The sequence below is a fragment of the Thalassophryne amazonica genome, chromosome 7, assembly GCF_902500255.1.
Source record: "Thalassophryne amazonica chromosome 7, fThaAma1.1, whole genome shotgun sequence".
NCBI classification, from domain to species: Eukaryota; Metazoa; Chordata; class Actinopteri; order Batrachoidiformes; family Batrachoididae; genus Thalassophryne; species Thalassophryne amazonica.
The window spans coordinates 82,140,648-82,164,650 of record NC_047109.1 but is presented as its reverse complement, the minus strand read 5'-3'; the positions used below and the strand labels follow the sequence as shown (position 1 = coordinate 82,164,650).

At 39.1% G+C, this 24,003-nt stretch overlaps 1 protein-coding gene across 1 annotated transcript; it reads right to left on the bottom strand.

Moving 5' to 3' along the window:
* Window positions 1-268: 268 nt before the first annotated feature.
* On the bottom strand, window positions 269-23,844 carry il6r (interleukin 6 receptor). Its single transcript, XM_034174796.1, has 10 exons — window positions 23,612-23,844; window positions 20,275-20,916; window positions 18,164-18,287; window positions 14,851-15,029; window positions 14,579-14,745; window positions 12,669-12,813; window positions 3,589-3,635; window positions 3,438-3,492; window positions 3,062-3,164; window positions 269-552 (listed from the first exon to the last, which is right to left on the bottom strand). The coding sequence occupies exons 1-10, from the start codon at window positions 23,691-23,693 to the stop codon at window positions 291-293; spliced, it is 1,806 nt and encodes a 601-aa protein (XP_034030687.1). The 5' UTR covers window positions 23,694-23,844; the 3' UTR covers window positions 269-290.
* Window positions 23,845-24,003: the final 159 nt, after the last annotated feature.

The following is a 24,003-nucleotide window of genomic DNA, read 5'->3' as shown; positions in this document are numbered from 1 at the left end:
AAAAAAGTTAGCTTCGCTCATAAGCTGAAAACTGCATTTGATTAACCCATACAAGTAGAAACTGAAACAATATTTAAAAAAAATATGCAAAACAGAATTTTAGTAAAAAAATGAAACAACACAAACAAATATTAGGTATTTTACAGAGACTGTACAAACACTTGCTGAGAAGTTTTGACAAAAGATCACAGCAGAAATATTCAATTTTGAAATAATATTCCTTTTGGTGTTGTGTTGCTTATAGCTGAAATGTTCCGGACAGTTTTTTTTCTCAGATTCTTCTTATGTTGTCACACCCTCTGTACCAAATAATAACTTGTGTTGTCGAAGTGCATGGCCTCCCCTGTGTACTCCGCCCTTTCATCTTCCTCATTTTCCTCTTCCCCTTCTTCTGCATCATTTGGTGGGTGCTCTTTGTAACACGGAGGGTCAAGTATCATTAGGGTTTGTCCTTCTGGAGCTGCAGGGACACTGACGGGAGTCTGGGATGAATTACCGCACTGCATGATGACAGTGAGCTTGTGGAGTTTAGACATAACCCCCTCCCTGTGCCTGGAAAACAAACAAACAAACAAACAAACAAAGAAACAAAAAAGGCTCAATGACAGCAATAAAATGCTGTTTGGCTCACTGAGCCTTACAACCTCACCAATGTATCTGTTCAGATTAACAGAATTTGTTCAAGTTGGACATCTAAGCAGGATAGAACAAAGATGGATGAGGCAGAAAAGGAAAATGAGACGCTCTTGTGGTTTGCAGAAAGCCTCATCCACCCCTCTGTGGAAAAGGCAAAAACAACCACCCACCTCTCTCTAATTCTCCAGTTTAATTTTTAATCTGTCATTAAAAACACTGGGAACACTAATGGAAAACATGGCATTTTACTGAAGTAATTTTATTATTCATACTTTGTTTTTTGTAAAAACAAAGTAAAAACAAAGTATGAATAATAAAATTCCCTTGTTTTTACTGAAAAATTCTGGCAGCAGGAGAATTCTATAAAATTACAGTGAATATGTAAATGGTTTTACATAAAATATGTACATTTTACAGTGTAAACCTGTTGCAATTTTATTGTCTATTTAGAACATAAAATCTCTTCAAAATGGTCACCTTATGTTGAATTATCCTCAGAATGTAGTTTAAACACACACATCACCTCTTTTTCAAACACTTAATTATTAGTATTTTATGGTATTTCTGAAAATTCTCATCTGTAAAATCTAACTGTATTATACAGTTTTTTTTGTATTACGGTTTTTTTGTGTTTAAACTACAATCATTTGTAAATTCTACAATGGTAATATGTGATTATTTTAACATATTTGTAATGTTAAATTCACAGTTGTTTCATTCCACATTTTACAAATAACTAATAAACATTATTGTTTTTCTTTTTGCATTTTTTTATGTCGTGTTTTCACAAGATTTCACAGACTTTTTTTTTTACAGTGTACCGACATGGACCGTTCAGCGCATCACGACACACACCACACACCACTCCTTACCTGGTCTGTAGAGCTGAGGAAATTTATTTATTTACTTTATTCACGTTTTTAGTCTTAAGCTCTCTTTATTTTCACTTTGTATTCTTTTATTTGCAATGTATTGAAAAGTAGAAGTCAGTGAAAGTCCTCCAGACATAAACTTCTGTTTGTGTTGTGAGTACTTCTGTCATATTGTGTAACTTTACATAGCATTTCTGTGTTGTTGTGCAGTGCGCAAAATCAAATTGTTACATGTGCTGTAGGTTATCTTTGTACTTTCTTTGGTTTGTATGCCTTTTTCAATTTGTAAGACATTTCTTGATGCAACAACATGTTGAATTGAAGCAATTTTATTTAATTTTCTATTTGTGTATCTTTAAATGGTTTCTGCATTTGCTCATATTGTCTTAATTTGGAAGTGTTGTGGCCCCTATCAGCCACCGTATCTAACAGTATAAAATAAAAGCTTTTTCTATTAGTTGATACTTCAACAGGTCATAGTTACATTACACAGATTATCAAATGTCAGGAGTATGTATTTAGTTCATGCACTTGAATCAAACTTTTTGTTTGTGGTGTTGTCATTTTTTCAGTTTTTTGGGGGGGGTTTCTGATTCTTTTCAGATAATTTTCACAGAACACTGATTACAGTATCTCTACTATGCACAATATGTCATTGATTTTTTGGCACTTGGTTTGTGACCGATAACTGGAAGATAAACAGGCATAAAACTGGAACCTCCATCCAATTTTGGTGGTGTAGGTAAATCCATAACAGAAAAATGAGAGTGATTGAGGCACTTTTGATTGAGATATAATGCAAAATGTACACCGAATAGGCTTTTCAATAGTAATTCAAATGTCCACAAAATCCACAATCTGGATCAGATCCAGATCAAATTTTGTCAGGCGATAGTGAGCGCCAGTCCGCACCTCACTTTCAAATACGAGAGTGATTAGAGCACACTTCATTAAGATATAATGTAAAACATGCATTAAAAGGCATTTTCAATGTTAAATTTAAATGCCACAAAATCTGTAATTTGGATCAGTGCCGGATCAAACTTTGTCAGTTGATAAAGGATACCATCCTACATAACATACATCAAATATGTAAGATAGTTGATCTTTTTAAACAGAGGTATGAATTTTTGAAAATTCATTCATGTTAAAGATAGGGAGTTTTCCTATTCAAGATTTTTCCTGACTTTGACCTTTGACCTATGATCTTGAAAATTGAACCACTTCTTGCCTATCAGGATATGAATTTTCAGTAAAAAAAAAAAAAACTATGTATGAAAAACTGTGGGCTCCAGGCTGTTCACAAACAGACAAACAAACAGGGGTGAAAACATAACCTTATCCAAATTCATTGGCAGAGGTAATACCCTGAACCTTAATCTTCAGAGACCATGTGATAAAATCTCTTTTAGGTTAGCCAGAAATCTTCATCTGTTTGTGCAATTGATTATAAAAATAATAATAATAATTTGTAGTAGACAATAGTTGCGGCCTTAAACAGTGTTTTTAGAGACATACAAAAACTTGACATGGTGTGCGACTAAGAACAGTACCTGAACGCACAGGCCAAGAAAATGACCATCAGGAGAATGAGAGAAGCAAGGATCCACATGTGGTGATACGACACCACAGCTGCATTATTTGGGGATTCGGTGGCTGGAACAAAAAGAGACAGGGACAGTGTGAGAAATCCTCGTGGACATCAATAAGGTCCAAGTGGTAGTTTGTGTATGTGGGTGTGCTGAGCGTGCTGAGCCATGTTTCCTGTGGCTGGTTTCACTGTTGAACCTCGGTTTTTATGATGACATGATTTCCTGTTACAGCACAGTGGGGCAGAGGGGAATTTGAACGCTAACAGCATCAGACAGAGTTTCCTTTCTCTGTCAGGGGCCTTTTCTTACACACAGTAACAACTGGTATCAAACGTACCTTGAAACACATATTCATCCATGCCACTGCCAAAGTCATCCCCATCCAGTGGATACTGCAAGTTGGAGAATATGAAGGCGATCTGAGACGTGACAGGAGGTATGGACCATATACAAAAATGACTGATATAATAAACTTTTAATTGTCTTACCATGGTGGTTGTGACATCGTCACTCAGCACTACAACTGACCTTTTATCTGAGGAGAGACACACCCCTACCAGTTAACATGACAAAACAAATAAATTACCACAACTTGACTTTAACTGAGAAAAGCTAAAAAAAAACAAAAAAAAAACATGTACTAGACTATGGTTTGTATACATGTTTAAAAAAATAAACAGTTTGTGAGAGGGTGTGTGACCTGCGTGAACTCAAGCATAAGGCTATAGGTCTAGAACGGAAATGGCGTAGTTCAAAATTAGAAGTATTCCACCTTGCGTGGCGTGATGCTATCTTAGACTATAAGCATGCATTCTTGGCTACAAAGCGGACCTATTACTCTGATTAGATCAACAAAAACAAGCATAACTCAAAGTTCTTGTTCGACATGGTGGCAACACTTATTCATGGACAATCACCTGTAGTTTGCTCTCCTTTTACAGCACAAGATTTCCTGGATTACTTTGAGAAGAAAATAGAAGACATTACGTTAAACATATGTCAGCATGCCTCAACCCAGCCACTACACCCTGCTATTGAGGTGAGCACCATTACTGAGGTCTTACCTAGATTTACAGAATTTGAGAGTATCTCTCTAGGCATGCTGACGAAACTTGTAACGTCAACAAAATGCACGTGTTTATTTGATCCGATACCAACAAAACTGTTTAAGGACCTGTGGCCCAGCCTTGGGCCTGACTTTGCCGGAAATTATTAATCTTTCTTTAACTTCTGGATCTGTTCCCAAATGTTTCAAATCTGCAGTGATTAAACCATTACTTAAGAAACCTAATCTTGACCCTAGTGTATTGAAAAACTATCGGCCGATATCAAATCTGTCATTTTGCTCTAAAATTCTGGAAAAAGTGGTGTCATGGCAGCTCGTAGACTATCTTACTGAGAATAATCTCTTTGAGCCACTGTGGTCTGCTTTTAGAAAATATCATTCCACAGAGACGGCTCTCACTAAAGTGGTGAATGATCTTCTGCTTGCAATGGATTCGGACACCACTATGGTTCTGGTGCTGTTAGATCTCAGTGCTGCATTTGATACAGTGGATCATCATATTCTACTTGATAGGCTGGAAAATCACTTTGGGATTACTGGGCGTGCCCTTGCATGGTTGATGTCATACTTGAGCAGTCGTTCTCAGTGTTCTGTACAGTAACACTCCCTCTAATCTTAATGACATGAAATTTGGGGTTCCACAAGGGTCCGTCTTAGGCCCCCTGCTTTTCTCCCTCTCCAAGCCCCGCTTGGGCACATAATGCGGTGTTTTTGGATTACCTTTCACTGCTATGCTGATGATACTCAGTTATACATGCCGATAACTGCTGGTAATCTCATTCACATAAAATCCTTAGAAGATTGCCTTGCATCAGTAAGAAGTTGGATGTCTAGAAACTTCCTATTTTTAAACTCTGATAAGAGTGAAATGATGTTTCTTGGTCCAGTGAGACATCTACATCAATTTGACCAGTTAACGCTTAGCCTAGGCTCGTATGTCATACATCACACTGACAAAGTGAGGAATCTTGGGGTAATTTTTGATCCTACATTGTCCTTTGACCTCCACATTAGAAATATGGTGACCCTGAACCATCCCTTAGTTATGCTGCTATAGACGTAGACTGCTGGGGGGTTCCCATGATGCACTGTTTCTTTCTCTTTTTGCTTTGTATGCACCACTCTGCATTTAATCATTAGTGATCGATCTCTGCTCCCCTCCACAGCATGTCTTTTTCCTGGTTCTCTCCCTCAGCCCCAACCAGTCCCAGCAGAAGACTGCCCCTCCCTGAGCCTGGTTCTACTGGAGGTTTCTTCCTGTTAAAAGGGAGTTTTCCTTCCCACTGTAGCCAAGTGCTTGCTCACAGGGGTCGTTTTGACCGTTGGGGTTTTACATAATTATTGTATGGCCTTGCCTTACAATATAAAGCGCCTTGGGGCAACTGTTTGTTGTGATTTGGCACTATATAAAAAAAAATTGATTGATTGATTGATTGAAATATTATGAGGACTGCTTTCTTCGACCTGCGAAATATAGCGAATATAGCGTTCAGAATAATAGTAGTGCTATGTGATTAAAAACATTAATCCAGGTTTTGAGTATATTTCTTATTGTTAGGTTAGGATGCTTGCTTGCTTGCCTCTACTGGTGGTTGGCTCTCACTGCGGTATTGTATCACTTCCTGTTCCGAAGCACAGCAGTGTTTTGCTGTATCTGTTAGCTGTTTAATCTGCGCAGTTAGATTGATCAAGTTAACTAGATAACGATTTGTTTCACAGTGTAATCTTAACATGCCTTAACTAAAGCACTCCCTCTGCTGAATCACCTCTAAATTATTTACACATTATTCACTTTGTGTGTTTTTAGGAATCCGCTAGCTTAGCGCAGCTACTAGCTCTTAGCTGGTTTAGCATGGCGGCTTCTCCTGTCTCTCCCGCACTTTTCTGCTCTGGGTGTGAAATGTTTAGTTATTCCTCGGCCTCCTTTAGCAGTAATGGTACTTGTAATAAGTGTAGCTTATTCGTAGCTTTGGAGGCCAGGCTGGGCGAATTGGAGACTCGGCTCTGCACCGTGGAAAATTCTACAGCTAGCCAGGCCCCTGTAGTCGGTGCGGACCAAGGTAGCTTAGCCGCCGTTAGTTTCCCTCTGGCAGATCCCGAGCAGCCGGGAAAGCAGGCAGGACTGGGTGACTGTGAGGAGGAAGCGTAGTTCTAAACAGAAGCCCCGTGTACATCGCCAACCCGTTCACATTTCTAACCGTTTTTCTCCACTCGACGACACACCCGCCGAGGATCAAACTCTGGTTATTGGCGACTCTGTTTTGAGAAATGTGAAGTTAGCGACACCAGCAACCATAGTCAATTGTCTTCCAGGGGCCAGAGCAGGCGACATTGAAGGAAATTTGAAACTGCTGGCTAAGGCTAAGCGTAAATTTGGTAAGATTGTAATTCACGTCGGCAGTAATGACACCCAGTTACGCCAATCGAAGGTCACTAAAATTAACATTGAATCGGTGTGTAACTTTGCAAAAACAATGTCGGACTCTGTAGTTTTCTCTGGGCCCCTCCCCAATCGGACCGGGAGTGACATGTTTAGCCGCATGTTCTCCTTGAATTGCTGGCTGTCCGAGTGGTGTCCAAAAAATGAGGTGGGCTTCATAGATAATTGGCAAAGCTTCTGGGGAAAACCTGGTCTTGTTAGGAGAGACGGCATCCATCCCACTTTGGATGGAGCAGCTCTCATTTCTAGAAATCTGGCCAATTTTCTTAAATCCTCCAAACCGTGACTATCCATGGTTGGGACCAGGAAGCAGAGTTGTAGTCTTACACACCTCTCTGCAGCTTCTCTCCTCCTGCCATCCCCTCATTACCCCATCCCCGTAGAGACGGTGCCTGCTCCCAGACCACCAATAACCAGCAAAAATCTATTTAAGCATAAAAATTCAAAAAGAAAAAATAATATAGCACCTTCAACTGCACCACAGACTAAAACAGTTAAATGTGGTCTATTAAACATTAGGTCTCTCTCTTCTAAGTCCCTGTTAGTAAATGATATAATAATTGATCAACATATTGATTTATTCTGCCTTACAGAAACCTGGTTGCAGCAGGATGAATATGTTAGTTTAAATGAGTCAACACCCCCGAGTCACACTAACTGCCAGAATGCTCGTAGCATGGGCCGAGGCGGAGGATTAGCAGCAATCTTCCATTCCAGCTTATTAATTAATCAAAAACCCAGACAGAGCTTTAATTCATTTGAAAGCTTGACTCTTAGTCTTGTCCATCCAAACTGGAAGTCCCAAAAACCAGTTTTATTTGTTATTATCTAGAAAGAAGAAAATAAGAACCCCAGGTTTCTTTTCAGCACTGTAGCCAGGCTGACAAAGAGTCAGAGCTCTATTGAGCCGAGTATTCCTTTAACTTTAACTAGTAATGACTTCATGACTTTCTTTGCTAATAAAATTTTAACTATTAGAGAAAAAATTACTCATAACCATCCCAAAGACGTATCGTTATCTTTGGCTGCTTTCAGTGATGCCGGTATTTGGTTAGACTCTTTCTCTCTGATTGTTCTGTCTGAGTTATTTTCATTAGTTACTTCATCCAAACCATCAACCTGTCTATTAGACCCCAGACCCCTCAGACAGTGGACTCATCTTTGTGCTTGTTCTGTTAGACCTCAGTGCTGCTTTTGATACTGTTGACCATAAAATTTTATTACAGAGATTAGAGCATGCCATAGGTATTAAAGGCACTGCGCTGCGTTGGTTTGAATCATATTTATCTAATAGATTACAATTTGTTCATGTAAATGGGGAATCTTCTTCACAGACTAAGGTTAATTATGGAGTTCCACAAGGTTCTGTGCTAGGACCAATTTTATACACTTTATACATGCTTCCCTTAGGCAGTATTATTAGACGGCATTGCTTAAATTTTCATTGTTACGCAGATGATACCCAGCTTTATCTATCCATGAAGCCAGAGGACACACACCAATTAGCTAAACTGCAGGATTGTCTTACAGACATAAAGACATGGATGACCTCTAATTTCCTGCTTTTAAACTCAGATAAAACTGAAGTTATTGTACTTGGCCCCACAAATCTTAGAAACATGGTGTCTAACCAGATCCTTACTCTGGATGGCATTACCCTGACCTCTAGTAATACTGTGAGAAATCTTGGAGTCATTTTTGATCAGGATATGTCATTCAATGTGCATATTAAACAAATATGTAGGACTGCTTTTTTGCATTTACACAATATCTCTAAAATTAGAAAGGTCTTGTCTCAGAGTGATGCTGAAAAACTAATTCATGCATTTATTTCCTCTAGGCTGGACTATTGTAATTCATTATTATCAGGTTGTCCTAAAAGTTCCCTGAAAAGCCTTCAGTTAATTCAAAATGCTACAGCTAGAGTACTAGCGGGGACTAGAAGGAGAGAGCATATCTCACCCATATTGGCCTCTCTTCATTGGCTTCCTGTTAATTCTAGAATAGAATTTAAAATTCTTCTTCTTACTTATAAGGTTTTGAATAATCAGGTCCCATCTTATCTTAGGGACCTCATAGTACCATATCACCCCAACAGAGCGCTTCGCTCTCAGACTGCAGGCTTACTTGTAGTTCCTAGGGTTTGTAAGAGTAGAATGGGAGGCACAGCCTTCAGCTTTCAGGCTCCTCTCCTGTGGAACCAGCTCCCAATTCAGATCAGGGAGACAGACACCCTCTCTACTTTTAAGATTAGGCTTAAAACTTTCCTTTTTGCTAAAGCTTATAGTTGGGGCTGGATCAGGTGACCCTGAACCATCCCTTAGTTATGCTGCTATAGACTTAGACTGCTGGGGCGTTCCCATGATGCACTGAGTGTTTCTTTCTCTTTTTGCTCTGTATGCACCACTCTGCATTTAATCATTAGTGATTGATCTCTGCTCCCCTCCACAGCATGTCTTTTTCCTGGTTCTCTCCCTCAGCCCCAACCAGTCCTAGCAGAAGACTGCCCCTCCTTGAGCCTGGTTCTGCTGGAGGTTTCTTCCTGTTAAAAGGGAGTTTTTCCTTCCCACTGTCGCCAAGTGCTTGCTCACAGGGGGTCGTTTTGACCGTTGGGGTTTTTACGTAATTATTGTATGGCCTTGCCTTACAGTATAAAGTGCCTTGGGGCAACTGTTTGTTGTGATTTGGCGCTATATAAATAAAATTGATTGATTGATTGATTGATTACATGGGAAACAAGGTACCAGTAGATTCAGCAGATTCTCACAAATCCTACAAGACCAAGCATTCATGATATGCACACGCTTAAGGCTATGAAATTGGGCTATTAGTAAAAAAAGTAGAAAAGGGGGTGTTCACAATAAAAGTAGTGTGGCATTCAGTCAGTGAGTTCGTCACTTTTGTGGAACAAACAGGTGTGAATCAGGTGTCACCTATTTAAGGATGAAGCCAGCACCTGTTGTACATGCTTTTCTGTTTGAAAACCTGAGGAAAATGGAACGTTCAAGACATTGATTGGAGAGGGGAAAACTTATACGCAGGTGCAAAACATTATAGGCTGTTCATCTACAATGATCTCCAATGCTTTAAAATGGACAAAAAAAAACAGATGCATGGAAGAAAATGGAAAACAACCATCAAAATGGATAGAAGAATAACCAGAATGGCAAAGGCTCACCCATTGATCAGCTCCAGGATGATCAAAGACAGTCTGGAGTTACCTGTAAGTGCTGTGACAGTTAGAAGACGCCTGTGTGAAGCTAATTTATTTGCAAGAATCCCCCGCAAAGTCCCTCTGTACAATTTGCCAAAGAACACATCAACTGGCCTAAAGAGAAATGGAGGAATATTTTGGGGACTGATGAGAGTAAAATTGTTCTTTTGTGAGACGACCCCCAAACTCTGAATTCAAGCCACAGTTCACAGTGAAGACAGTGAAGCATGGTGGTGCAAGCATCATGATATGGGCATGTTTCTCCTACTATGGTGTTGGGCCTATATATCGCATACCAGGTATCATGGATCAGTTTGGATATGTCGAAATACTTGAAGAGGACATGCCCTTGAAATGGGTGTTTCAACAAGACAATGACCCCAAGCACACTAGTAAACGAGCAAAATCTTGGTTCCAAACCAACAAAATTAATGCCTCGCAGATGTGAAGAAATCATGAAAAACTGTGGTTATATAACTAAATACTAGTTTAGTGATTCACAGGATTGCTAAAAAAGCAGTTTGAACATAATAGTTTTGAGTTTGTAGCGTTAACAGCAGATGCTACTATTATTATGAACACCCCCTTTTCTACTTTTTTTTACTAATAGCCCAATTTCATAGCCTTAAGAGTGTGCATATCATGAATGCTTGGTCTTGCTGGATTTGTGAGAATCTACTGAATCTACTGGTACCTTGTTTCCCATGTAACAATAAGAAATATATTCAAAACCTGGATTAATCTTTTTAGTCACATAGCACAACTATTATTCTGAACACTACTGTATAGCGAAGATTTGTCCCAACCTGTCTATGGCTGATGCTGAGACCCTGATCCATGCATTTATCTCTTCCAGATTGGACTACTGCAATGTTTTATTTTCTGGTTTACCGCAGTCCAGCATTAGGGCTCTCCAATTGGTTCAAAATGCTGTAGCCAGACCTTTGACACAAAGCAGAAACTTCAACCATATTACACCCATTTTGGCATCCCTTCACTGGCTTCCTGTCCCAGTGAGATCACATTTTAAGGTTCTGCTACTCGTGTATACAATTGTTCACGGACTGGCACCTCCCTACCTAGCTGACCTAATTAAACCTTATGTACCGCCCCGGCTCTGCGTTCCCAGGGTGCAGGACTACTTTGTGTCCCTAGGGTGAATAAGAAGTCTGTGGGTCATAGAACTTTCTCTTATCGTGCCCCTGTTCTGTGGAATGATCTCCCTGCGTCAATAAAACAGTCAGATTCTGTGGAGACTTTCAAGTCCAGACTTAAGACACACTTATTTTCCCTTTTGTATGGCTAGCATACTGGCATAGTATAGTTCTACACTTTTTACTCTTTTAATTCATTTTATTAGGAAACGGAGTGTGCCGCGGCCTCAACTTTACCTAAATTCTAGGCCGTGAAGCTTAGGGCTAGTGGCTGGTGATCACCTTAGTATTTCCTGTTTTTCTTGTTGTTTAATGCTGTCAAATTATACTGTATTTCTTGTCTTTCTGATGCCTGATTCTGTTTTTTTCTCTCTGTTTAAGGTGCAGCTCCATCCAGAGATGGGTGTGGTATTTGTGCTGGAGACCCTCCTGTCCTGTGCACTAACAGCAATTCTTGTAGAGGGTCACCCCTTTGAGTCTGGTCTGCTTGAGGTTTCTTCCACAGGGGGAGTTTTTCCTTACCACTGCTGGGGGTTAGCAAAGTTAGACCTTACTTGTGTGAAGCGCCTTGAGACAGCTCTGTTGTGATTTGGCGTTATATAAATGAAAATAAATTGAAATTGTGTGCAATCTTGTACATTGCACTCCAATGAGTGGACAAGAGTGCGCACACCCTGTCACAACATTTAAACACACAATCTGCCAACCAGAACTAAATAGAAGGCAGGCTCTCTAATTTAAAGGGTACTGTATTTCAGTTATTTGAAATCAATATTAAAATAGCCGGCCAGTCACACTGAGCCATGAGTTTCTTTCAAATTTGTAGATGTTTCATTAGTGATTTATTCAACATGTTGCAATTGTCAGAATATTTGGATAATTTTATCATTTCATATATATATATATATATATATATATATATATATATATATATATATATATATATATATATATATATATATATATATATATATACTTTTAAGATTAGGCTTAAAACTTTCCTTTTTGCTAAAGCTTATAGTTAGGGCTGGATCAGGTGACCCTGAACCATCCCTTAGTTATGCTGCTATAGACGTAGACTGCTGGGGGGTTCCCATGATGCACTGAGTGTTTCTTTCTCTTTTTGCTCTGTATGCACCACTCTGCATTTAATCATTAGTGATCGATCTCTGCTCCCCTCCACAGCATGTCTTTTTCCTGGTTCTCTCCCTCAGCCCCAACCAGTCCCAGCAGAAGACTGCCCCTCCCTGAGCCTGGTTCTGCTGGAGGTTTCTTCCTGTTAAAAGGGAGTTTTTCCTTCCCACTGTAGCCAAGTGCTTGCTCACAGGGGGTCGTTTTGACCGTTGGGGTTTTACATAATTATTGTATGGCCTTGCCTTACAATATAAAGCGCCTTGGGGCAACTGTTTGTTGTGATTTGGCGCTATATAAAAAAAATTGATTGATTGATTGATATATATATATATATATATATATATATATATATATATATATATATATATATATATATATATATATATATATATATATATATATAATTCATTCATTTATCTATAGTTTACTCAAATTAAGGGTCCCAGCAGTAATATGGTGAGCGGCAGGGTAAAAAAAATTAAATGTAATCAAATTACATTATCTTCTTTCAAATCATGTTTGCTTGTGATTAAATTTTGTGTTGTTGTCTCTGCATTTACCAGTCCAACTTCTGGCGTAGAGAGGGAGGCTCCAGTTACTCCACACACCATCATGTTCATCCTTAGTTCTGAGCTTTATCACATAGTCAACCCCAGGCAAAGCATCTCTGATGGTGTAGGAGCGAATCTGTTTGATTGTGTCATTCTACAAAGACAACAAACAGCCAGTTAGGTTAGGTTTCCATTTTTTGTCACAACACTTAAAATATGTTTCTTCCTGCAAACACATCTTAAGATGTGCAATAGCACAAGGTCATCATTGTTGCATTTTCAAAATTAGCCATGCTTTTTCTTCCACAGCCACGCCTTTATAATGTGTGCAGAATGTGGTTTTGTATTGTCTTGACAAGTGCATGGACATTCCTGGAAAAGATGTTGTCTTGAAGGCAGCATATATTGCTCTAAAATCTCAGGGAGCGTTTCTGCATTAATGCTGCCTTCATAGAAGCGTCAGTTATATTTGCCAAGGCCTCTGACACAACCCCATACCATGCCAGACTGTGGCTTTTGTACTTGTTGCTGATAAGAGTCTGGATGGTAGAGGTGGGCGGATCGATCCTAATATTGATAATATTGATACCAACACTGGTATTGATATTGAACAATCCTCGTGTAAAGATCAATACTCAAGATTTTTTTCTCTCCCCCACGCACTGACTGCTGCGCACACAGATTCATCAAAGTCTACTCTCTGTCTGTAAAAGAAGCACTGCGCTGTGTCACACAACATGGAGCAGTGCACCCCCCCCCCCGGTCTTTTGTTGTTGTGCCGTCACGTGGCTCAGCGGCACCAGCCAACAGCCATGCAGGTAGGCTCAGCCTGGCCCGCCCACTCAACGCTCTCCTCGAGTCAGCCCTCTACCTCAGGAGATTTTGTTTTAAGTTGTGTTGAGTGATATTTTTTTAAACAAAAATGTTGATTGTGATAATAAAGTATTTTGTTGTCATGTACAATGTTTGGCGAAATTCTATCCTAGGTCTTTTGGATCCTTTGGATCTATGAAGCTTAAATATGAAAAAGTATTGTATCGGTATCGATATCGGCGATACTGGGCCTGTATTTACTTGGTATCGAATCAATACCAAAATTCCCAGTATCGGCCACCTCTACTGGATGGTCCTTTCAATCTTTTGTCCAAAACAGATGCCGTACAAAAAAAGATCTGTAATACTGATTTGTCTGAGTCCATTACATGTTTCCTATATGTGATGGTCCAAAGCAGATGTCTCCAAGCCCAGAGACATGGACACCACTTTTGGACAAGGTTAATACAAAGCTTCGTTTTTGTACAGTAACATTTTAACTGGCATTTGTAAATGTATTGTAGTGTGAGACAAAAGTTGGCCTTTGGCCATCTCAGTCTCCTGACCTCAATATCATTGAGCCACTCTGGGAGATCTCAAACGTGCAGTTCATGCAAGACAGCCCAGGAATGTACAGTAATTGGAAGCTTTTTGCCAAGAAGAATGGACAACTTTATCATCAGAGAAAATAAAGAGCCTCATCCACAACTACTACAAAAGACTCCAAGCTGTCATTGATGTTAAAGGGGTCAATACACAGTATTAAGAACTGGGATACGTAAACTTTTGATCAGGGTCATTTGGGTAGTTTCTGTTGTCATTATGATTTAAAAAGAATAAACACAGTTGTTTGACAATAAATGGCTTCACACAGCCACTGACCATGAGTGAAACAAAAGTTTTCGTGTTATCATTTATATTCTCTGAAAAATGGCCAAAACAAAAAAAAAGAAGAAAAAATCAAAAATTCTGCCAGGGTATGTAAATGTTTGAGCACAATGGTATACATTAGTCACAATAAAAATCCATGTTTGTAATGGCAAGTATCTCTGAGGTTTCTGGCTTTGCATATTTTCCAAACCACATTGTCAGCCAACAGCTCGGACCTGTTCAGGGAGTGAAGTTATGTTGGGTTTGTAGCTGATTTCATAGATAAGTACGTAATAGTTGTCTTGGTAATTCCAGGAGACAGGGAAATTCCAGCTGACCCTTATCCATTTGTCCTGTCCCTCCACCTGTTGGACAGCCACATTTGATGGAGGATCTGGCTTTACTGGTGGAAAAAAGAAGAAAGACTATGAACACATTATTGTATCATCCTTTACAGCAGCAAGATAAACATCAACATGGACATACTTGGTTTGATATGCTTACTTACAAATGTCCAAGGGAGTGAAGTGCAGTAAGTTGCTGGTTCTGTTCCCTGCAATGCTTGTAGCACACAGATAGGCCATGTGATGCTTTCTCCTATCATCCTCATGGTGTTCCAGAACGCACCAACAGCGGGACCTTTGAGCTGAATATGAGCACGGTGAATGAAAGAATGTCTGTGATGGACTGAGAAGAGAAAGAAAAAGAAAGAATTGAACAGGGTTATTTACATTGAGATAGAGAGGGAAATCACAGTGTCAACTGCAAAAAGCCTTAACTTTATATGATGACTCAGAAAAATAAGGATGGTTTTCATCCTATTTATGCATTCACCCATTACATCACACTTGTCTTTGCAAAGTATGATAGTTTATTTATAGGAACACTAAGTTCTAAATGACTACTGCACATTCATTATGACAACTAGATATTTTTCACCAAATATTCCATTGTGTGTGAATGGTTCATTCACTTGCTTTGGGGGGAAAAAAAATCTGCAATCTGTAATTGTATGAATTAGTAAACTATTCAATGCTCCATCCAGGCATCACACATCAGAAAAAGTTGTGTAGACATGGGAAATGCAAATAAAAAGAAAATACAGTGATCCTTATGATTGCCAGCAGGAGTCCTTGTGCATGTGGTAGTACCCCCCCCCCCCCCCCGACCCGACAGCCAAAGGATACTTTGGCCACTCAGGCCAGAGCCTGGGTTTTAGCCAACTGGTCAGAGCATCTGCCTCCCATACTGGAGGTCATGAGTTTGAGTCCCAAGTGAAGTGAGTGGCAGGAGTCACAACAGAATCACAATGCAGAAGCAAAGAGAGTACTGGCTGCAACATTGGTGCTGTGACCCAGATGGGAACGAGGTTCAAGGGGAGAGGGTGAGTGTGACGGAGGCGCTGTGCATGTGGTCGTCAATAGGCCTCACTCCCCCGACATCCAAAGGATACTCTGTCCACTCAGGTCAGAGCCCAGGTTTTAGCCAACTGATCAGAGCGTCCACCTCTCATGCTGGAGGTGACTTTGGATGGGATGGGAGCGAATGGGACGAGTCCCAACAGAAACACAACGCAGACAAGAGAGAGAGTACAGCTGCTACACTTAAGATTTCTTTGATTTTGCTTTCAAGCAGACAGTATGAACCCCAGATATTTCATGTTTTGTATGGTCAACTTTATTTCATGTCTTAATATACAACCATTCCTTCCAAATGAAAGTCCAAGTCTTTAGGGTCTTGGTGCAGTCTGTCTTGCTGTATGGTTGTGAGATTTGGATGCTAACCAGTGACCTAAGGGAACAACTGGATGTCTTTGGTACTAGGTGTCTTTGAAGGATTCTTGGGTACCACTGGAATGACTTTGTATCAAACGAGTGGTTACCAAGAGAGACTAAGATGAGGAGTATTACTTGCATTGTGAGGGAGCGTCAGCTATGACATTTTGTCCATGTGGCCTATGTCTCTGTGCATGATCCAACCTGAATGGTGCAAACACCAGTAGCTGCAGAAGGCCAAGGCAAAAATGTTGACAAAGGTCAGTTTCAGTTTGTACAGGGGTCAAAAGTTAAAGTTACTCCAATTTTGGTAAGAAAATGATGCAAATTACTGGGTGAGTTAATAGCATTTTAAAAAGGAATAGTTTGCACCATGTCATGCTTAATTATCATGTTACGGGGTAACATATGTCATATGTCATAGAATCCAATGGACGTAGACCTTTTTGACATTTACTTTGGAGACCAAGCATTCAGCACAGTCACAACTATTCCATTTATTAATCTTTTTATTTCAACCAATAATTTGTTCACTTTTTACCAAAATTGGGGCAACTTTAACTTTTGACCCCTGTACAAACTGAAACAGATCTTTGTCACCATTTTTGCCGTTTTTACCCCATAACTCCAGAACATTCAGTCATAGATAGTCCAAACTATACCTTTTTGGAATCGTTATGATCAGACAAATAATGTGTAGTTTTCAACATGACTGGAGCACTTTTAAATTTTGATCCCTGTGTAATTCTTTATTGACCCCTGTCAACTCCAGGATGGCTCCATATCTGAAAATAAACATTAGTTAATTTAGAATGACTGCCAAATTCCATGCTTTTATCACAAAATGAACAATTGTTTTGCTGTGCTGCCCCACTATATTACCAGGCATGCACCCAGTATTACAGGCTAGCAATTCCTTAAGCCCCTTTCACACTGGGCCAACTTAGAGTTGCATAATGTGGTGTACCAGCTACACCGAGCTTATACAGCCCTACGTGGCAGTATAGTGAGGGACGCAAAGGAGTCTGTGATATAGACGCAAAAAATTAAACATGCTTAATTATTTTGCGGACAATCGGCATAGAGTACTGCGTCCAGTGCTCTATGCAAGTCTACGTAACACTGCGCTGTACACCAAGCCGCCGCAATTTACGCTACCCTAAGCCAGTCCGGCAAAAAATCCTTTTAGGTTTTTATCAGTACATACCTACATTGCTAGATTTTATTCATCCCACTGGAATCTGCTGAACTTTGCTGGCAGTGAAGCTTCAAAACCACAGAAGAAGAAGAGGCGTGCCAAAACTACAGAAGAAGAAGAGGTTGGCCAAAGAAGTGGTGCTATCCTCAGATTGGCATATTTAAGGCATATAGAGTTAGACTTGATTTTATTGTCATTCAGTAAAAAATATCACCGATGCTGTCACAGAACAAAATATCAATGCACTGCACGAATAAATAAAAGCACAGAATAAAAGTCGAAGGTGTATGATAGTGACAAATAAGGTTAAAAAAACTATCAGTAACTGTCTTCTGCATCTGTATATACACAACATACAATAAATAAATAAAGGACATGGGGTATTGTACATATGAAGATGCTACAAGGATAAAGTTGCTACTAGATGCTACAGTGTATTCTATAGCCTACATTCTATATTGCATAGTTCTTTTGTAATGATTTGTATTTAACTGTCTTATGGCAGTTGGGTAAAAGCTGTCCCTTAATCTGCGTGTTTTTCACCTCAGGCTATAGCACCATTTACCTGAGGGCAGGAGAGAAAACAGATTGTTAAAGGGGTGTGAAGTGTCCCTGATTATCCTGCTTGCTCTGAACAAGCAGCGCTGTTCTGCCAGTTCACCAATGGTTGGCAGACTGGCCCTAATAATCTTCTCGGCTGCCATTACAACCCTCCCCAGTACCTTCCTGTCTGCAAGGCTGCTACTTTCATGCCACTGAGAGATACTACTCGAAGTCTGTTGGTAAGTATTAGGTATTGATACAGCACAAGTAACTATTTTATGATGAATTTTAACCATCTTTCTTACCTTTTTGTGTGGAAGAGGTAGCACTGAGTACGCACAGTGGTTGGATTTTTAGGTATCCACTCACAACGAATCTTACTGCTAGGTGACCTTTTGTAGCAGAACAGTGTGGGATTCTCAGTAGGCTCTAAAATAAAGATGAATACTTATTCATTCACTGTCTTTTAACAAATCCCTACATCACTGCAACAAACACAGGTTGAAAGTAACTCTCACAGCATACCACCATTTAATTAAAAGTATTAGAAAAGTAAGACAAAAGCATGTTTAATATGTAATCAGGGTAATCATGCGCATACTCTGGAAATGGCTGTGCAATTCACCCTACTGATGTTTCAAATCCCTCAAAACCTCGGAGAGGTCACCGCGCTGTGAGATCTCAGTAACATTGAGAACTGCATTGAGACGCTCTGATCACGCTACACTTTAACTGCTGCACACAGACAACACCATTAACATCACAACATAAAACTATTTTTATATTGTGCCTAAAACTCTTATGAATTTATTCTCTGGGTTTATAGACGTTGTTATTGCATTTGTTTTATGTAAATGTTAGAATCACAGGCTGTCTCTCCGTTATTTTCAATGGGGGCTGCTGTGAGCTCCGCTCGCTTCCTGATCATGTTGTTCTGGGGGAAAGTGAAGTTTGCTCTTTAACGTCTTGATTATTGTTCTTTACAACACTGTTTGTCCTCTTTGTTCGAAACTCATATAATATGTCTGAAATTCGGTTTGCGTTTATTAAATTCCACGCAGATTAAACGTAACAGACACGGATTTGTTATAATTATTTTAGCAAGTTTTCAGGGTATCATGCAGCAGTCTCTTATTAACGTGACGAAAAGCATAAAAAAATAAATTTTTGTAGTATAATATTAATTTACAACTGTCATCGTGTTGATTCTCTATATGTTGTTTGACTGCAGCGACTCTCTGGCACGCAAGGGATTATGGTATACGTCAATAGGGCAAATGACACTCCAATTCCAACCTGATGGAGCTTGAGAGGTGCTGCAAAGAGGAATGGGCAAAACTCCCCAAAGACAGATGCACCAAGTTTGTGGCATCATATTCAAAATGTATTTACTCTATTTTGGAATGAGGCTGTAAAATAACAAAATGTGGAAAAACTGAAGTGCTGGGAATAGTTTCTGGATGAACTGCAAAGTCCTTCCTCACTCACAACTACAATTACAAAATAGGTCTGAAATATAAAAACATGAAAGAAACAGCTCTCCATGACAGATCCTCAATTGAGTAAAGGCAACTGTGCTCTTTTGGTCTGATTTCAAGGTTTTAGAGGGGGGAAAAAAGCCAAAGCTAAATTAATATAATAAAGGTTAGCGGTTACTGGGTGTCCTGTGCAACAATAGCATTTCTTGTATATTCATCCGTGAATTGTTCTGTGAATTGTTCTGTAATTTATGTTTGTAGCGTGGCCCAAGCAGAGGGTCACCCCTTTGAGTCTGGTCTGCTTGAGGTTTCTTCCTCAGAGGGAGTTTTTCCTTACCACTGTTGCTCTGGGGGTTAGTAAGGTTAGACCTTACCTGTGTGAAGTGCCTTGTGGCAACTCTGTTGTGATTTGGTGCTATATAAATGAAAATAAATTGAAAATTGAATTGAAAATTGGGTTTCCATTATAGATTTGTGCAAACATCATGTGATATTGTCAGGGTGTCGATCAAAAAGCAGCTGTGAAATGATAGTGCTTCTGCTGAGTTATTGAATCCCGTAGCTGCCTCTTAGGAGAACTGAAATTCCAATAGTAATGATGACGGAAGCTCTCAGTGTCTTACTTCGTCATGTATTTTACAATATGACACTTTCAGTATTTTATGTGACCTGTAATAGCAATAAAAAATGTTTCTATTCCACGTTTTCAAAATATGGCTTTTTTCAAATTGTGCAAATACCTACCAATATTTGAGTGTTTTTTTTGGGGGGGGGTTATACATGTGTTTCCAGTAAATAAATGTTAAATTCGGTACTTGGAGGGAAGTGGAAACCTTCCTAATGTTGTACCCACACATCGGTATTCGCTCTGGGTGGCAATGCTTTCGATATGTCAGTTTGTGCACTATAGGAAACAATTTACTCCCACTGTGGCTCACCTGCAACAACGAGCTTTAAGGAGAAGGTTTTGCCTCTGTGGTGACATGTGTACCTCCCCACGTGTTCCACTGTGACTGAGGGCAGAGAGAGTGTAAACCCACTCTCCTCTAACAGGAGTCCTCTCCTGTCTCCTTTCTTCACCACCGTTCCGTTCCACATCCACTGAGGCCTCATTCTCACACCCCTAGTTACCCTGTTGTATCCTTCTTCCTCGTCTTCCTCTTCCTCGTTATCGCCATCATCAGCCATCTCTCCAGCCTCCCAGACCGAGTCACCTTTCAGCGCCGAGCCTCTGCTTGTTGGCTGAAAAGCTTGAGCAGTGGGAGATACTTTCAATCCAGCGTCATGTTGACCGCTCTGTCCTACTACCTGATCCTGACTCCTGGTTGCAGATTTTTCTCCCATCACAGTGTGGTATCTCTCACTTACAGCCTCCTCTACGCTCCGCTTGTTTGCCAAAAATCCATTGTTGTTGACAGTGTTTACATGTGACTGGTTTGCATCTGAAGAACTCTCTCTTCTACCAGCGTTTGAGTTATCTGTGATGATGCTGACCACAACTCCATCCACCTTCACTTGACCTCTGCAGGTCAGAACCAACTTACTGCCAGGATGTAGAACCAGCACACCAGGACCGGGGTCTGCAAAGAAAACCAAAACCGAAATCAGGGCACATCTCTTTTCATTCATTTACATGCACATTTGTGTTATTAGCTTCAAAATGAGGACTACTTCTGCTTCGCGTACTGGCTGTGTTGGTCAGAGCAGCACAGATAAGATCCAGAGTTGCATAAATAAAACCAACTCCTTTTGAACTTCCTCTTTCAATCTGTCTGTCTTTTCCCCGTTTCTTTTTCTGTGTTAAATCTTGTCCTGTCCCTGTTTCATATACAGTCCCTAATACTCAGATGTTGTGATTGTGGTGAAATTTTATCTGAGATGCGCAGTTTCTGTTTCTATATTTGTTTGCTTGTCGTCTAAAGTCCACTGTAGTGTAAATACTTTGTTCCTCTTACTGGCCTTTTTTTTTTTCTCAAAATCACTTTTGGTAAACAAAGCTGCTGGAGAAAAAAAAACAATGGTACGAACACATTTACTGTATAATTGAGTCAAAGCTTAAGGTGGCATTTCTATAAGTGACTAATGAAACACAATACAGAGCAAAACCAGAATCACTGTAATGTGAATGCACACTGGAATTGCATTAAAATGTAACTGTTTAACTGTTAATTTTTTTGGCCCGTGTCCCACTCCTCTACCAAATTTTATTAAAATCAACTTAAAGGTTTTTGAGTAATAAAAGGTAATTGAGTAATTGTGTGTGTGTGTGTGTGTGTGTGTGTGTGTGTGTGTGTGTGTGTGTGTGTGTGTGTGTGTGTGTGTGTGTGTGTGTGTGTGAGACTGAGTGAATGTGAGGCTTCATTATAAAGCACTTTATGCATTTGCATCAGATGGAAAAGCAGTATGTTAAATTTTCAACAATCAATCAACTATTAATTGATTATTCAAATAATCACAAACTATTTTGATAAGTGATTAATCGTTTTTGAGTCTTCTTTAAAAAAAGTTCAAATTCTCTGATTTCAGCTACTTAAATGTAAGTATTTTCTGGTTTCTTTACTCTTCTCTGACAATAAACTGATTATCTTTGGGTTGTGGACAAACCAAGAAATCTGAGGATGTAATTTTGGGCTTTGAGAAACACTGGTCGATATTTTTCACCATTTTATGATATTCATTGGACCAAACAATTTTCTGGATTAATCCAGAAAATAATCAACAGATTAAGAGGCAGAGATAGTTAGTTGAAGTCTTTTTGTATCTCAGGAAGAGGCAAAGCTGTGGTCAAGATTTCCTTTCACATTATTTCCATGAATGCCTTTTTAATATTTGGCACTTTGCACCCTTTATATGTTGGGGTTTTAAAAAGTTTGTAAAATAAATACTTTTTTAATGAGAAAATACTTGAATGCAAGGTTGAAAGTTATGGTAGAATTTATGGTCATGATATACTGGTAAATTAACCAAATGATAATTGAGTAATCAGAAAATAATCAATGACTAATAAAAAAAATCTTCAGATGAATTGATTAATAAAAAATTGATAGCTTAATCAAAACAAAACAGTTGTAACCGTAATACATATAAGTGCAGTGTATGTAAAATACGATCTCCATGATGGAGATAACAACAACAACAAGCCTATTCTAAGAAGAATTGTGTTTTCATTTAGGGCTAAAACTAGAAACTGAATGAATTAATGGCTAATCTGCCTATGATGTTTTCATTTGGTAATTTATAAACATTTGAGAAAAAAAATGCCTGTCACACTAGCAGAGTCCAGGTTTAGTACAACTAACACATCCACAAACCAAAGAAAGTAAATTAATAATGATATAACAGACAGCTAAATTTTACACTTAAGTTTAACACTTTACGCCTTAACATTAGATAACTCAGTAGTAAACATGAACTAACAGTGCATTAAGAGTTGTTTGGTAATCATTTATTAATAATGTTTCTATTAACCAGGGTATTAAGGTATACATTAATTAATAAGTTATAAAGATACTAAACACCATTAATAAATGATTATAAGCACAGTTAACATTCCTTCACTTATAGTAAAAGAAAGTTAGAATAAACCAAAATTTGAAGTTGACCCAAATTTGGTTGTTAAATAACAAACAACCCAACTGATGTTTTTTTTGTTTTTGTTTTTTTTTGTGATTATAAACTTTCCAGCCAACACCACTTTACAGTTTAAAATGACAGCAGAATAGAGTGAAAGTTTGATTGCATCGATAATTACAAATTTATAACATTTATAAACACCGTAAATGTACACAATATATCACTTTTAGTGAAATATGACAGAAAGCTGCCAGTTTGTTTGTTTTTATCTTTTACATTTAAGTAGAGAATAAAAGTAACTTGACCAGTGATACTATAGTCAGACACTTGCTCAGAGTACTTTATATGTTATCGTTCATGTATTCATATGAAAGCTGATGCATGTGAAGCTGTTCTTTATTTTGTATAGATTCATCCATAACTAGGCATATTTTACTTTAGTGTACTCTGCATATGTAAATTTAACTGCAAAAAAAATGTACTTGAAAAGAAGTGCTTTCCATCTACTTAAATTATTGCTATGTACTGCAAAGAACGTAATTAAACACCCCGACACGTTTTACTGCAAATGAATAAACGAAATCACCTGATACGTGTGTGATTAGTAACTCTCACTTATAGAGTGAAGAAAATGAAACAAACAAATAAACAAACAAAAAACCTTTTTACTTTTGCATTTAAGCCAGTAAATGTTTGTCTTACCTTTTTTGGGACAGGTTCCCTCAAAAATACCACGGAGCGGCGTGGCGCACAGAGCGCACAGAAAAGAGAGAAAAAGCCGCATTTTGGCGCACGGATCGTCCTTTTACCGAGAGGTCACACCATCAGACCTGCAGACCAGCGTGTGGCTGTGATGTGACTGGTAGTAAACTTTGAACATGTCAGTCCTCTGACAGGACTGACACGCGTTATTATGAAATCCAGATCTTTTCCCCTGTGCGCCGTTACAGAGGAAATCCTCCACAGGCTGCCGCAGCCAAAATAAAACTGTACAGCTGTGCTCAGAGAACGCAAGAACCTTCGCAGAGGAGATACTTTTGATGGCACACTATGAAATGAGAAATTCACACATCAGATTTAAATACAGAATATAC